The 17,051-nt window shown below is 43.2% G+C and overlaps 1 protein-coding gene across 1 annotated transcript; it reads right to left on the bottom strand.

Moving 5' to 3' along the window:
- Positions 1–10,727: 10,727 nt before the first annotated feature.
- On the bottom strand, positions 10,728–16,806 carry net1 (neuroepithelial cell transforming 1). The gene is made up of 9 exons (XM_008401517.2): positions 16,557–16,806; positions 14,298–14,405; positions 14,049–14,213; positions 13,644–13,706; positions 13,231–13,404; positions 12,890–13,147; positions 12,634–12,804; positions 12,353–12,539; positions 10,728–12,226 (listed from the first exon to the last, which is right to left on the bottom strand). The coding sequence occupies exons 1-9, from the start codon at positions 16,647–16,649 to the stop codon at positions 11,784–11,786; spliced, it is 1,662 nt and encodes a 553-aa protein (XP_008399739.1). The 5' UTR covers positions 16,650–16,806; the 3' UTR covers positions 10,728–11,783.
- Positions 16,807–17,051: the final 245 nt, after the last annotated feature.

Genomic DNA, 17,051 nt, shown 5'->3' with positions numbered 1-17,051 from the left:
TATGAGCCTTATATATGAATTAAAAAAAAAAAATAGGCCATTCATTGAAGGTGCGCCTTATAGTGCGGAAAATGCAGTAGTTTCAAAGGTTTTATGTTCTGAAAAACTGAAATTTGAAATGGTTTTCTTCTGCTTGAATTTATTTTGTAATTATATTTTCTTGTATTCATTTTTATTTGATTATTTTCAGTACCAGAACCTGCACATACCTTTATATTGTCTGTATTATTACATCAATTCACTAAATGAATTAAATTAAGCAGTCCTGCTTGTTTGTATGGCCTCTTTTTGTATTGCCTCTGTTTTCAGCCAAACAGCCTTTTGGCTAATTCACAAGCTTTCATGGAAATGTTAATTAACGTGCCCAGCAAATAAATTAAAATTAAAATTACTCAAGTAATCAACTCTTAAAAAACATTGTTACAGAATACTTTTTTACCCTTACTTTAGTAACGTTCTGGATGACTTCTACTGAGTAAAAATATACTGAAGTAGTGCTACGGCTAGGTACTCCACCCCCTGGTGATCACTGTTGGGTTGACTTGGTGTTTCTCTCAGGCACTTTAAAAGGCAACATAACAGACAGATAACTAAAATAATGTTTGGGGTCCTTTCTGAGTGGGGTCCTCCTGCAGCCCTAAGACCAAACGCATACAACATTCATTCATATTCAGCAGTCAATGGACGACAGGTTGGGTCAACATCTATCACAGAGCAACACACACCCAAAGCTCAGGGTGACTTAGAGTCAGGCTGTTAACCTAGCATGCACAACGTTAGATAGACTGCAGGAGGAAGTCAGAGTACCTGGAAGAAACCCACTCATGCACAGAACATGCAGGAAGATGTTGGCCAACCAGAACTAAAGGGCTAATTACGGTGCTGTCCTTTGTCTCTCTGAGTCTCATTTTATAAGCTGGTGGCACGACATCCAGTGAATCTTTTTGGCTTCTGACTGTTTCTGGATAAAAACTTGGCTAACGACATGGATCTGTGTTTTATTGGTGCACTCTATGTTGATAATCCCTAAGCTGTCACCAGACTTTGACTTTCTGTCTTTGGCAAAAGGACAGCATCCAAACTTGATGGTGACGTAGCAAGAAGCCTTGCTGCCATCTAGTTCACGGTATTCTGCACAATCATATCTCCAAACGGTTCAATCATTAGCTGACACCAATGTTTTTTAGGAGGTAGAACCTGCTGTTGTCTGTGTTACAAAAGTGACCTATGACATCCAGGGCAGGATTCCAGCTGACATGGATGACCTTCTGGCTTGAATCTCCCTTCTATGACCTTCCAGCAGCATGCATGTTTTGACAAACATGCGCAGGGGATCATGCGCAGGGGATCAGTCCTAAACTCTCCTGTAATTACCATAATCATCTTCTGGTTTTATAAAGGAACACAGAGCTTGAAGCAACAGTCACTCTCACGGATTTTCTCCTCGAAAATGCGTCTGTGTGGTCTTGGGAAAAACCCTAAGATCCACCATCTTTAAGTTTATGTCAGTACCCCCACTCAGACATACAGTACGGGTCTAAGAAACAGATTCTCAAAAAATGTAAAATGTCATATTCAAGACATAAGATTTCTGGTATTTAGGGTTGTACCGATGAAAGGTTCTTGAACTTTTCATTTGATTAATAAGTTTCACACCTTTTCTTTTTCCCATAGAAAATCTCCTTTGTTCCATTTTGAATGATTTAAAGTTGGTGTGGAGTTGGCTGGATCTGCAAGCCAAATGTTACATCACCTAAAACCCCGAGGTCTAAATGCTGATCTTAAGATAAATAAATTGAGTGATTGAGGATTTGGATGAAAATCATATGAAAACCCTAAAACACACAGCGTGTGGGATGCTTATTAAACCCAGTGATAGTGTAAACACTGATTTGATTAAATAAGTGCTTCTTACCAAAACAATATTTTGACCCTGATGTCATGAATAAAAACGTGTTACTGTTACTGAAAACATGCACAAACTCCTCTTCAAACATCAGTTTCCTGAGACATCAGTTACCTCAACAGAGAACATGCTGAAGTATGAACATGTAATCATGCTTCAGTAGAGCTCAATCGTCTAATAGGTGAGCCTGATGTTTATGTTGAGTCCAGCAGCTCTAAACTGAAACCTCTAATTGGTTGCTAAGCGCTTCTATAAGGGGCAACTTGTGTCAAAGCTATAGGAAATTCAGTTCAGTTTAGTTACATAGAGCCAATTCAAAATACACGTTAGCTCAAAGCACAAAATATGTTGTTTCAATCTGATCAAGCCTTCAGTCCAGTCAGTGGCGGGTTTTGATATGCTTCATGTGGGCACTTGCCCAGGGTGGCATCTATCAGTTTTGCATTAACAAATACGAAGTTACTTGTGTGCATTTGCAGCGGAGTCATTTCCATTGCTTGCTGTTGAGGAAGATTAGGTTACTTGCTTTCTGCAGGACAAAATTCTGATAATTGATTTCATTTTAATTGGTTGTGGGGAAGCAGGAGGTGGACACCATTCCTACAAGAACCAGCATTGATTCCATCTGATCCTATCAATCCTTATCAATATGAGTGTTCATCTCCATATAATCTCATCCCGGATCGTTGGAATTGTTCTGAGATACGAGTTAGAGCAGAAACTCAGTTCAATTCAATTCAGTTTAGTCCAATTCAATTTAATTTGGCTTGATCATATTTCATTCAGTTCAGTTCAGCTCCTTTACTTTCATTGTGCTGTCAAATTGTTTCTCTGGTGAAAAACTAAAAATATGACATACAGATAAAAAAGAAGCAAAGACATAACTACTATATGCACATTTACATATGTTAACACAAACTACATGCACACCTGGATAAGCAGTCATATTTTATCAAATAAATACAGGTATTTCTCGAAGCTGCAATAGAAACACTTTAATACGAGTCACATGAGCAACAGCTGGATAATACTACTGGCAGAAACAACAAAGAAGACGACGACAGGAAGTGGTAGGAGGAGGATGTTTTTTTTTTATTTTTTATTTTTTTAATATTCGGGAGGCTCCAGCAGAGCTCTCACAGCATCACAGTTCATAAAATGTCATGTGTCATTCCAACATGTTGAAATCATAACTCTTCTGTAAAATCTATGATTTCCCCAAAGCACAGCACATTTAGCCTCTGCCCAGCAGGTGGGGCTTGTCACTCCAACACCTGAATAAGACACCGACGTCTCCTCTGATTGGCTGATAGATGGTGAACATTTGCAGAATATAGAGAAAGATTTTCGCACATTTGTAATGGAAACCCAGCCAAGAACTCAATGCAATCTGCTGGGTTTAATTAGATAGAAAACTTTTCACCAGTCTGAATATAAACTGAATATGGCTGCAATGTTTAACAGTGAATTGTGCCCTGGTTGCACAACAGCAGTGAAACGTGGCTCTACCAAATATTGACACGACACAATTTTCAGAGTTTTATTTGCAAAAAATATTGAACCATATGAAATCCCTTTTGCGTCAGTGATGCAATAATCTGTCTTGATCCACCATTAAAAGTCCATATAAAATGGAGGTCTGCAGCCGTAGCAAGAACCCAAAGCACTATAACGACACTTAAAACATAACTTCAGTTACTGCCAGCGTTAGCAAATGGAAAGCGATTACGTCCTTCTTCAGGCTCGCAACATGAAAAGCTAAAGGAAAGTTAGGCATTACTGACATCCAAGTGGAACAGATATCCAAAGCTTTGGGTCTCCTTATGAGGAAATGAACAACTAAGCTTCAGCCTTCCTGTGTCACAGCAGGAGTGAATACTGTTTATCACCTGTAAACATGTGTTCCACATTTACTTTCAACTGGAGAACTGGTTGATTCTATTTGCACAAAGGTCAGTTTGTTAGCCCCCGACTGAGATCGGTTTTATAGTTTGCATCGGGAAGTTTGCTGCATGAAGTTCTCCAGGGCTTCTGCTGTAAAAGCTGAGCCTCTGTGGATAATTGTGGCCTGTGATGGTAAACAAAGGAATTCAGAGGCAATTTTCTTTTTTTGCATTTAGAGCCTATGTTGTCATGCAAGTAATTTTTTTCAGCAGCCAAAGTTGAATGACCATGTTACAATCTGCCAGTGACGCTGTGTAATAAAAGTCAGCACATCCTCTGCGCAAACCCCCAGCTGTGACCTGATAGCATAACTTGAACCATCTGATTACGATCAACTTTATTAGCGACTATACAACTGCAGTGATTAGATTGGCAAAAGAGGCTTTGGGTTACATAAGTTTAGCACCTTTAGCTCCTCTGGCAGAGAAACAGTACCTTGAACCTTTTCTTCTTTTGTCCAGAGTTGTCATGGTTCTCCTGTTTGTTTTTTTATGATGAGTCCTTGTTTGGATGACCAGTTTAGACAAACACTAAGGGTGTTTAGTTGGTTTTAATCCAATTCCAGTTAATCTGCCTAAAGTCTGGTTAGTTTGGCCTGATGCAGACCAAAAACGTGAACCCTGGTCTGCCTGAATACCCACAGGTGTCCATTTGGTTGAAGTGAACTCCGATGCAATTCAAATTCATATGAGAAATATCCTAAGTTTGCAGGTGTGATGTATTCTTTTCAGCTTTGGATAATGACTGAAAAGTGACCTGTGATCAATGAGCCTGCTATGAATTTATCCACAACTTCTGTGAGGCCTTCACAGAACAGCTGGATTTCAGACTAGACTACACAAAGAGCTCTGCTGCTCGACTTTGGTTTAACTGCATTTTGTTTAGGGTCACCAGTAAAGGGCTCACACACTTACTTTTTCACAAAAGTGCACATTGCTATGCATAATTTTCCCTCAAATTCACCACTATGTGCTGCTTTGTCTCAGTGAAACACTAACAGAAACAGTAAAATGTGTGAAGTTTTTTTTATTAATGTGAAAAAATGTCAAAACGTTTTTCTGGACACTTGAACAAATATGAAGTTCTGCTTTTGTTTTATGACATTGTTTCAGTCATTATTTTAAAATAAGTTAATATTTTTATGAGCCATAAATTGGTGCCAAAAATTTTTTCTTACTCACTCTATCAAGTACAGCTTGATAAAAATCAGAGCCTTGTTCTGCGCTTTGCTTTGTTCAGAGGATCTGGACCCTCGGCTGTTGAGAAACTGTTGTTTCCTGGAGACGTTGACTCTGATGCAGTTTGAAATGATTGGATCTGATTTGACTCAATCATTAATGCCTGGCCATGTTGATGTAATCCCGTCATAGCTTCCTTCATCATGAAGGAAGATGAGATGACAATTGAGCATAATCACATTGGAAGGTGACATCCAGGCTATGTCAAGTAGGGACCTGAAGCAGAATGAAACCCAAGACATGTGGTGATATTTGTCATTGGGAAAGCAGACTGAGCTGACAGCTCCTTTAGCATGGTGTGAGTGATGAGTAAAGAAGCTCCTGCTCTGGCAGGATGAGCAGAACAGAGAGTGTTTTGACATAAACATGGAGTCCACATTTTGATGGAGGGGGCATGAACCCCTGTGACCTGTGGTCTTGACTTGGCCTTCCTCAGGCGCTTCTTTGGCTGTCAGGCCTGGTCCTGATGTTAAGTCCTGATCCACAACCAGCTCTGGTTCACGCATGAGGGCAACCCTGACCTTTCACCTCTCCATACCCAACCAGCTACAGGCCCATTCCCCAACATAAGCCAACCTACATAGAAAGTATAACACCATGTTTCAAAAATATCCACTACCTCAAAAGAATTATTCAGTCCAGATTTAAAAATGGAGGCAGGACGATACTTAGCAGCGGGAAAGTCTTTGGTTCAAATCCCAGATTGTGGTCTGTCTGCATGTTCTCCCTGTACATGTGTAGGTTCTCTCTGGGCACTCTGGCTTCCTCCCACAGTCCAAAAACATGACTGTCCATGGATCTCTCTAAATTAGCCTGTTGTTTGTCTGTGATGGACTGTACCCTGCCTCTCACCACATGACCTACATGGATTTAAAAAGGTACTATATTGTGCTTTTCACAGCTGTTTCTATCTAAGGTGAACCAAATGTAAAGAGAATATTGAAAATACTCTTTCCGTACCTGTAGAAGTATCCTTTAACCCTCTTAACGCGTATGATGTCATGGTCGGACAGCAGGGAAGCAAAGTGTGTGTGTGTGTGTGTGTGTGTGTGTGTGTGTGTGTGTGTGTGTGTGTGTGTGTGTGTGTGTGTGTGTGTGTGTGTGTGTGTGTGTGCGCAAGATGGTTTAATCTTTTTATCCTGCATAAAGCAGGAATAAATTATTCTTCATCACCGGGTGTGTTCTGCCCGGTGTGTTCTGACCGGTGTGTTCCGCAGCAGGGCAGAACACACCGGGCTGCCCTGCTGCACTCTGATCCCTTAAACCTGCTGCTGCCACCTGCAGTCACACAACACTTTCTTCTTTGAAAGTGTCAGATCAATTTGTTACAAACTGGTTGCAGGTGAAGCTTTTAGTGGACAGACAGGTCCATAAACGTACTGAGGTTTAGCCTGACCTTCAGTGAACCAGCCATTAAAAGATCCGTGACAAGGCAGGAACACTCTCTTCCTGTCCTTCAGCAATGGGCAAAACATCACTTTCTGGTAATTTAATGGAATGCATTATATTGTTATGGGGAGAACTGATTCCACTTTAATGTAGGTCAAGTGAAGCTAACACATTAACTGAATATTCCCGCTCTATCCACTGCAGCAAACAGTTTCCTTATTTATAAAAAAGGGAAGAGATGATTAAAGGCCTGGGTTAACCTGTAGTTCTGCAACTAAAGGCTCCTGGAGGACAAACTAAACATTTATCCTCACTTTATTCTTCTATTACTCTCCAACTTGCATTATTTACTGTTATTTCAACTGCTAACTTTATGTTTTCTCAGTTATTTTCTTTCAGAAGCTTAGTCTGGACCGGCGTCTGATCGGCTGTTCCTTAATGGAGGAGGGCATCGGCTGAGATAATCACTCTTCCTATAGAGCTATTTACTTTTTTATTTTCATGAACTTAGAAAATAATCCTACATCAGTTCATCTGTTTCTTCTTGTGCATTTTTCTCTGTCTTCTCAAACCTCCAGTCGTTAGTAGCAGACTGCTGCTTGTCATACCTGTCAAATTTTGGATTTGAGAATATGGGAAATGTCCAGTGCTACTGTTAGAGCAACCCCCGCTGAACCACAGCCCCATCACCTAGCAACCCCAGCAAAGCCACAGGACATTTGGCAAGCTGGTTTTACCACTGTATGGGCTGTATAATGGCTGCTGGATGAGACAAATGTTTACTTGTTGGCTTTTTTTCCTCCCCACTGTCCCCATGCATGCTCGTTATGAGGGATTGCTGTAAAGTCAATGACACAGCGCAAGCGATTAATGTGTCTCTTTGTACAGGAGAAGTGAATGTTGCAAGTCAATGACTTAATGAAATCAGCTGAGATTGAAACTTTCTAACTAATTTAAATAGTTAAAAAGTTAAAGTTAAAAAGCAATGAAATGTTTGATAGCTGGGATCCGTGAAGGTATGTGTGATTGAACTGAAGTGGCTGGTTTTGGTCCCTCAAGACGACATTTGTTGTGAATTATTGCTGTTGTCTTTCTACACTTTCAAATGAGCAAGTTAAACATTTTCTGGTAGTTAACAATTTCTACAATATTGTCTTTAGGACTAGTTTTCTGTTTTACTTGTGAATGTAAATGTTAACTTTTATAGCTGCTTGTTTCCATTAATTATTGATCAATGTGAAGTTGCTGTGTTTGGGGTAGAAGTAACTCCAGCTTCACTGTTTGTGGAGAAACCAAGTCAAGTCCACTGCAGTACTATGAGTGTTATTTTACTGCTTGTCATTTCAAGTAGCTCCTATTACATAACACATTCCAAACGTGTGTCTCTGGAAACCAAAAAAGATGGCTCCTTTTAAGAGAACCCTCTAAAAGTCAGGAGTCCATTCAAGCTGAAAACTGAGCAAAATGTTGACTTGACCCTTGTGGTGAAATACTCCCGTCCAGCTCACTGTTTCAACAATCAAGTACGCCTGGCGAAAGGTGTCGCCTCCTCCGTGTTGCAGTGAGAAACCAGTGACTGAGTCAGACCTGTCCGGAAGGTTTCTGCTTCCAGCTTACTGTGATCGCTCATGGTGCAAACAGAACAGTTTGCAGCTTGTCAGGGTGTGTTTGGGGAGTTATTTCAGAGTGTCAGAGGACATATTGTGATGGATCTCTGACAACAGGTTCAGCTGCCGGGAGCCTGTCACTGGTCTGAGCCACAGCTCTTTCAGCTGCACAGTCCAGGTGGAGAACAATCCTGATGCTCCTGTTTTATTGATGAAAGAAGTGGCATATTTTTCCATAAAAGCATCTAGCCTGTAATAAAAAACTGGGACGACCATTTTAAAACATCAAATTTGGATTTGGATGAAGAACAAATGTAAAAACTTATTTTTTACTGCGACATTAAAATGTTAGATTAAGAGCTTCTCTGGCTGGTTAACAGCTCTGGAATAGTTCCCGGCCTTTCTTTGAAATGAACTTTCAACTTCAACCAATAACAGATCGTAAGATAATAGTTGTAATGTCATTAGAACACTAATAAAACATTCAGCTGCACAGATAAAAGTGGAGGAACAATTTGCCAACATTTTTTAAAATACATTGTGCAGTTAAAGGTTCCTTGCAACAAAAACATTCTGGGCTGAATGTGTTTATGAATGCCAGTTTAAATTGTTCCAGCACCAGATATATCTTAATGTGCATTAATACGCACAGTGGAAACCATTTGAGCACCATGGCAGAAGCTAACACATTCTTATTGGCCCTGGGGGATACAGCCAATCAGTGACAATGAAAGAATGGTGCTCCTGGATTGGTTGCTCTGCAGACTCTGTCCAAAAAGTCACAATAATGTGGAGTTACAGACAAATCTGTGAATAGTAAAATCCACAAATAAGGTTCGACAAAAACTAAAGCTCCTGTTCCCAGGTCATGAAGAGTAACAAGGCGATGGAACAGCTAGATGTGATTTTTAAGAATCAGCTATAAATTCCTCTGATATCCATAAAACTGCTGCATCATCTACCACGTTAACCTGCAAGTCAGACCACGACGGTCTGTGGAACATAATCTACTACAGTACAGAATTGTTACTGAAATACATTCAGTAACAATTAAAATAGATTATCTGATTCAATTAGGCATAAGTAAAATGGTAAAATCCTCCCCTATGTCTGCACTCAAGTGTCTACTGACTGTCCAGCGGTCAGTTTGCATGCCAGCTGATCTGGCATGTTTACAGAACTGAGGCGACAGCAGCAGAACACCTTTTCATTGGTCACAAATCTCCTGAGAAAACATCAAACAGGAATATTAATAGATTCACACTCGTTTTGCTTCTGAAGGCCGTCATCATCCTCATCACCACTTGTTTCACCCTCTAGTTAGAACCCGCCGCGGCTCATCACAATCATCTTCTGACTCTACTGTGTAATGCTGAACTGAAAGGGAGCGAATCTTAAACTGAGCAGTCCCGTGAGAACAGGGTTTGCATCATAATGTGTTTTACAGTTAATGAAACCACATGTGGAGGAAGGAAGAGGATGACTAACTGCTTACAGAAAGGCACACCTGGCTTTCAAACACCAGCGCTGGGTAAGGCTACTAGGAGAGATAACACACTTTGCCTTCAGATGTCAAAGGTCAAAATATATCTCGGACCTTTGGGTTGTAGAGTAGAACCGGTCCCAATGAGCCAATGTTCCTGGCTTTAAAACAGAGTTTCTCTGGATCACTGACCAGAATAATCTACATGTTTCTCTGTTCCAGAACATCTGATTCAAATGACTGCATGACCTCCTCTGCATGCCATCAAGTGCTGCAGAAACCTGATAATCACCCACTTATTCAAGTCAGGTGTGTGGCAGAAGAATAACACCTAAAACATGCAGGGCAGGATGTCTGATCAGTGGAAATGAGGAACTCTGAGTTAGAGCAACAACTGTTGTGTTGAGAACTTCAGAGTTTTTGCAATCAGGAGCCATGTTGAACTTCCAGTGACCAGTAAGACAGAGAGTGAGAGTGATAACACCAAAGTGAACACACTGGCTCCCCATTCACACCTGAAGCCTTTTAATGGTAACGACTAACATGGGGGAGACAAAATGGCTAATTGGGCCGTTCTCACTTTTCTTGCCAGCTGTTTAGATATTAATGACTTGGTTTATTTTGAGTGGAAAGCAACTTTACACTGTTATACAAGATGGATGAAACATATTGCATAAAAGTATCAGATCTTCAGTGTTATCCCAATATAAGATAATGAAATATTTGCAGAAACATGAAGGGTGCTCACTTTGGTGAGAAAGTGTTTTTATTGCTGTTATAATAAAAATTGCATTGTTGCTAAAATTATAAAGTTTCAATTACCACAATTGCATTTCAAGAAATATTCAGCTTAGACATGGAAAACTGGCAAAAGTGGCAGGCAGGACTTTTATAAAAAAGAAAAAAAGTGCAAATTAGCTACTTTGTTCTGGGTGTCAAATAAGGGGAATGTCTCTCTCTCTCTCTCTCTCTCTCCCTCTCTCTCAAGAGAGAGAGAGAGAGAAGAAAGAGAGAGACAGAAGAAAGAGAGAGACAGAAGAAAGAGAGAGACAGAAGAAAGAGAGAGAAAGATTTCACGCTTTGAAAAATAGCATGAAATCTTAGGTCATATGCTTTACTGTGTGAAGCAAGAATGAATAAAAATGACATGAAATCCAAAGTTCACTTTCAAATCTTACTCCAATCTTTATTGTTCTTTTAATTACATAAAAACTCATGGCAAACATTTTGCCTCTTCCTCTTTGGTTTACATCTCGACAACCAAAACGTCTTTTTCACACTTACAAAAACCTTCCATCCTTTACTGTCCCCTACGTACTTTGTCCATTGTTCAAACTTCCTTTAAGCTTCCAAAATCCAACAGTTCACCTTTGCCGGTGAATGATTCCTTTCAGTCTAAAACAAAACTTTGCCCGACCTATCTCTGTTCTCGTCACAATTCCACTTCATCTTAACAACCTCATCTCTTTTCCATATCCCACTGTTCTCCATGCATGATGCTGCAGGCAGCGTCCACAACTAAAGCTCCATGCAAGATGATCCACTGAAAAGTGATTTGTTTCATTTAAAAAGTCAGCTATAAAAAAAACCAACATGGCTCAGTTCAAAATTTTGTTTGAAAACAAAACTTATCATTTCTTCTCATATGATCTGAATAGACCTTGGATTGTTATTGCTATGATTCTTAGTGAGAAACTAAGATTTGTTCTGGGTTTACATTAATGCCTCTGCAGGTGAGAACAACAGTGTTCTGTTGTTTCAGGAATGTATCAACATCAAATCTGTCCCCAGATTCATTTCTAGCTTTGTGTGGTGCATCATCGTCCTTACCAAGCTTTACAATACCTACAAAAACAAACATACACTTTAAAATAGAAAATGTAAAACATCAATTAGCCCCAAAATAGGTCTAAAATATTGTTTAAATATCAAATCAATAGTAAACAGGATTGGATTACAACCTCGTTCTTCACAGATTCACACAGATCGATGTGTGAATTCTGGCTTTGGTTTTTACCATGCTTCCCTTTTAAAGCAAGTCATGCACTTTTTCCACAATACTTGGCATGTTTGGGATGCACTAGTACATAGCTGCCGAAGAGGACAGTAACACAGAACACTGCTGGAAGAATACAAACACGCAGACACACATAAATAAAGTCCCAGGGGTCTTTGTTCTGTTTCTATACAACACACATCAGTGTCTCCCGTTCACTTCACACCATCGTCTCCTTTCTCTTCCCTAAGGAACCCAGTGACCTCTTGTCCTTTTTGCTTTTGAGTGATGATGAAGAGAAGAGTGGTGCCGACAGCGGCGAGGCCAGTGAGGAGGAGGAGTGAGAGGAAAGTGATGAAGTTGTGGAGCTGGACGTGGAGCTGCCGCACGGCGAGCTGGGGGCGGACTGAGAGGTCTGCCGTGGGCAGTTCTCATCCGGCTCCTCCAGGTGGATGATGGCGGAGGCGGAGGACATGCGGCGCTTGGAGTGAATGTTACTCATGTGTGGACTCGGCGTGGAGGGCTCGCCCGTGGGCCTGTGGACCGAGATGGCACTGCGGAGGCAGTTGAGCCACTGCTGCTTGTGGAAGACGTCGTTGACCTGTAGCGTGTGAGACTGGGAGTGGCTCAGGTCTTGTGAGCGGACGCGGAAAATGTTCTTAGCTGCAGAGAAAAGCAGGAATATAGAATTAGAGAAGGACAACAAAAAGAAATCGGATTCAGTATTCAGAACTGGTCAGGTGAAAACCGGCCGAGTCCGGTTCGGTCCAGTTGGTGCATCAGTCGTACCTTTCTCTGAGTTACTGAAGGCTCCTCTGAAAGAGCCGCCCATCCTGACATCCCCGTCCTGCAGGTCCTCCAACACCAGGTCCTGCACTGGGATGGGCTGCCGGTACACTTGGAAGCACTGTCGCTCGTTCCTGGTGACGGGTCGGGTCAGGACCAGAATCTCAGTGAACAGGAACACATGCAGCTTCTGGAATCAATAAAAAAACAGAAAAGTGTTGAAAGCTGAGCTCTGGATTGACGAGTTCTCTGGAGGATGGTGTAGGAATGAATGTTTAGCTAACCGTGCCACTCTTGTTGCGCAGCTCCCCATGACACAACAGGCTCTTGCACTGTTCGATGCGAGGGTCTCTCTGCCTGTCGTCCAGATACTCCAGCTTCTCGATGTAGTACTGGCACTCGGACTCTCCCTTCTTCATGTTGATGTCGGAAAGAACGCCTTGGATGATTGTGATCTAAACCCAACAGAGCCGTGGTTATGATAATGGTAGTCTCTACAGAAGATGCTGTTTCCGGAGGAGTGCTGGTGTGTGTACTTACAGCTTCCTCCAGGAGGCCGGCGTCGGGGTGGTCTGGTGGAGTGTGCCTGAGGATCTCCTTCAGCAGCAGGGGGTACTTGACCAGGCGAGAGCGTGGGATGTCGAGAAAGCTCCACAAATCCAGCTTTCGGCTGAATGGAGACTCCAGGCAGCGCTGCAGGAAGTCCTGCACCCGACGGTCCTGCTTCTTCTGGTCTAGCAAGGCCTTGGCTGCCAGCTGGTTGCTGCAGTACTCTTTGTAGGCGTTGAGCCTGGGGAGCTGCAGGAGAGGCAGAGATGCTTTAGCTGATGGTCGTCATTCAAAACACAGAGTCAGTGACCACTGCTTTAGAGAAAACCTACCCAGCTGATAACAATCTGCCCAATTTGGCCCACGGTCCCATCAGACCCTGTGGCTTTGGAGAGTCGGGCCAGCAGGTCTTCATGCAGAGGGATGTAGTCGTCCAGGTTACCGAAAATGTGTGTGAGCTCCTCCTCAGACATGATGGAGAGCTTCAGCATTGGGTCATGGTACGCCTGGAGGAGCAGAGAAAAGCCAACCGGGTCAGATTTCAACATCCAGCCAGGCTGACCGGAGCAGCTGCTAAGAATAGCTCTGTGAGGAGCTTTAGGGGTACGAGGCAAAGGCGGAGGAACTATTTTTGTCTTTTTTATAGCTTCTGGCTCGGCTGCATAGATGGCCTGCCAGAGTTTGATTTAATATGTTTGCTTTTAGATGTCCTCCCTCTGCCTGAAAGCATTTAAAAAGAACAAACCTTGCGTGCAAGCTGGAGGTCCTCAATCAGGTCGTGTTCTCCACGAGACAGCTCAAATATGGCCTGAAGAGAGGAGGGAGATTGTTAGCAAGCCGTTCCATCAGACTGAATGTAACAGTGGAGAGGAAGCTAATGAAAACAATATGTCTGACACATGAAGGACAAGCCGGGATGCTTGGGCACGAGTTCCTGGCTTCTCAGGTTTATACGAGTTTACAGAGACGAGGAAATGAGGCCTGGATGGCTGAGATCTGGAGTTAACTACTTTCAGACAAATACAACAGAGACTCGTGAGACTCGTCTGGTACTCTGCTAGAATTCCTTCCTGTCTGGATTTCTGAGTACAGGCATTTAGCCCGGTCTTATCCCTTCACTCTATTTCTGTGTTTCGGAGCTAAATCTCACCTCCTGGCGCTTGATCTCCTGTGTGGAAAAGGTTCCTTTCTGGCGGACATCCAACGTCTCTGACCACAAGGTGCTGTTCCTTCTTTTGGGTGGTGTGGGGGCCGTCGCCTTGCTGCAAGGCTTGTGGGGCACGGCCGACGACTTGCCATCACCCCGGAAAGAGGCCTGAGCAGGAAAAGAGGGTAAACGTCAGCAATGTTGCTTGAAGTTCCTCGCATGCAAGAGGAGTCACATGTCACAAGAGCTCACCTGGAGGGTCTGGCCGAAGCGCCGGACGGCCCCATTTTTAACCGGAGAGATGAGGCTGGCTAGCGACGTCACCCTGCCGTGTGGACGGACACGCTTGGTGCTGGGTTCCTGAACAAACACGTGAAGGAGAGCGGGTTAGTCTGGCTGTGGTCACGACAAAGGCACGTCTTCTTCATTCAGTATGCAGCAAGACAGAACGACTCAATCAAGCCTGCTAACTGCGAGACCTCGGCAGGAAACTCAAAACACATTTACAAGAGACAAAGCAGATCAAGTCAAGTTATAAATCCTGTATGTGAGGAGAATCTGGAGCCATGCAGACAGCCTGACGCGGCGGCTGACACACAAATACTGGGGAGGAAGGAGCTCCAGCAGCTGTTGGCTCCATCATGTGAGTAGTGGAGGGCCAAGCCAGTCCACTGAGTACAAAGACTCTTCAGACTGCTCATCTGCTGGGGAGGGGGTCTGGAGAAATGCCATGAATGCATGAAAACGTGTTTCTCGTTTTTTCAGTACTTCTGACAGTGGCTACATCTCCGGTGTGGAGCAGCTCAGACAAACCGGCAGAAAACCTCAACCTGCCTTGCACAGTGCAGAGTGGCAGGGCCTGCACAGCAGAGGAGACACCTGCGAGTTTAGACAAGCTCTCCAGCAAACCTTGCGTGAGAGCAATCTTACACCTGAGCGGAGTGACCACTCCCCACCCCCTTCCTCACCCAGCCCTGAGGCTACGAGAAGCGAAAAAGCTGCTCGACTCTGAGCCAACAACAACAACAGGCTGAGTCTGAGGAGGGCAGGAACAATTTGAGCCGGTAGAGGAATCATTTCAAGAGTCTTATGAGCTTCTCATGGTGCTGTGCTCTTTTTGATTGAGTGCTGAAGCTGCTTGCTGATTTTTCTCCTGACTCAGGCCAAGTGGGGTTTTGCCTTGGCTCAGCGAATGTGGGAAACACTGCAGCCATTGAGGCTCCGGGTGATGCGGACAGCTGTGGAACAGATCAGCTCGGTCTGCTCTGGCTGTGGTTGACACACAGTCTGCTGTGGTCGGGGTTCCTGCAAAGACCCCTGAGAACTTCCAGTACTTCTGGCAAGCGACATCAAAGAGATGCAGCGTGTCGGCTGCTCTAAACGCGGTCTGTGGCCTCTGGAGTTCAGACATGCTGGCCTCTAATTTGTAGCCTTTATATATCAGGAAAAAAACACACATTTTAAATCTAGACAAAGAGGGCTGAAAACAACAGTACAAGTAGAAGTGGTGGCTTTCTAAAGTCAATATTGGAAAAGCGTGCTGAGCTTTTTGCCCTTCCTGTCCTTTGGAAGGAGGCCCCAGAATAACAAAGGGCCACTAGTCCTGCTCTTTGTCTGCCAGTCCAGAGGCAGAGAAAAGTTGCTATTCCTGTTAGTCTAACTGTGCAGTTTCAGGTTGTCAGGTTGGATTCTGGAGTTTTTTTTGTTTTTTTTACTTTGTGTGGACACTATCAGAGGAAAAATGCCACTCAGGCTCTTCTTAGAGGATCCAGACTGTCTTTAAAGTTTCAACTTCATCAACATCCCTTCTTGTTTTGCCCTTTGATGTAACTAAGTTTACCCAACAGATGATGGGAAAGCTGTCCTAAGGTTTGGCTTAGCAAGTGAAAACTGTTTTAATTTGAGCAATTATGTGAGAACAGGGTTTGCATCATCATGTGTTTTGGAGCTTCCCCTTTTTGAAGATATTTACAGTTAATGAGACCACATGAGGAGGAAGGAACAGGCTGACTTTTACTGCTCACAGAAAGGCACACCTGGCTTTCAAACACCAGCGTTGGGTAAGGCTTCCAGCAGAGATAACACACTTTGCCTTCAGGTGTCAAAGGTCAAAATCTAACTATGACTGTTTCACTGTAGAGACAGAGAACACCCCCCTCCCTGCTGCTGCATTGTTTGTGCTGCTTTCAGTTTGCTGACTGTCCTGATCTCACTGTAGCTCACCAAGACTGAGCCGCCTGCTGGGATCCAGCTCCCAGGGAAAACTTGGAATACACAAACTTTACAACTCAGAAACTGTGATAAACTCTGAGCTCCACAGAATCTGAAGGCACACAAGTCAAAGTCTCCTCTCATATACCTGTACAGTGTGATACAAAAACCAGGGTCAGGCACTGATTCACTCAGTCACACACAGGACACACACCAAGTCTTCATGAGAAGCAGCCCTAGTCAGTCATTTACAGGACTCTCAGTATCTCACTATTGGTACTCTGTGACTTTCTGCCTTACCTCTGATTCTTTGTTGGCTTGGTTCTGGCAGTCCGTCACTTGCAGAGTCCGTTTGATAGGCACCAAGCTACCCAGCTCATCGTAAGCCACCATAGCTTTCAGCAAAAACACAGAATCCTTTAAATCCTGGTGAGTTAGCTCCAAGTAATCCACAAAAACGGAAGTAACAGTTGAGTCTAAATAAACTGATCCACCTCCTCCCTACCTATAGTCTTCCCTCTGAGGCAGCTGTCTCAGCTGCTCTCATGCACACACTCTAAACTTTGCTCTGAGACGCACAGAGCAGGGCTGGGCTTTTATACAGCAGTCCAGGCTGAGGGGAGGAGCTGCTGCTGGAGCTCTACATGTAGACAGTATATGTGGAGAAGCTGCCCGCAGAGTCTGTTGAACCATCCACACAAAGTAAAAACACTAGTGAGAATTCTTAAGATCACAGGTAAATCTTACTGCTAACTGAAGCTGAAGAAAACAAAGCAGATAGGGGATCATCAAGGA

Source organism: Poecilia reticulata, linkage group LG23, assembly GCF_000633615.1.
Source record: "Poecilia reticulata strain Guanapo linkage group LG23, Guppy_female_1.0+MT, whole genome shotgun sequence".
Classification (NCBI taxonomy): Eukaryota; Metazoa; Chordata; class Actinopteri; order Cyprinodontiformes; family Poeciliidae; genus Poecilia; species Poecilia reticulata.
Note: the sequence above shows the minus strand (reverse complement) of the source record. Positions and strands in the feature narration are given on the sequence as shown.

Excerpts from the sequence above, each read along its gene's own strand:
- net1 (XM_008401517.2), bottom strand. The coding sequence starts at position 16,649 with ATGGTGGCTTACGATGAGCTGGGTAGCTTGGTGCCTATCAAACGGACT. Across the intron at positions 13,707-14,048 it reads AGGAGATCAAGCGCCAGGAG|GCCATATTTGAGCTGTCTCG; the intron begins GTGAGATTTAGC and ends TCCTCTCTTCAG. Across the intron at positions 12,227-12,352 it reads CTTCAGTAACTCAGAGAAAG|CTAAGAACATTTTCCGCGTC; the intron begins GTACGACTGATG and ends TTTTCTCTGCAG.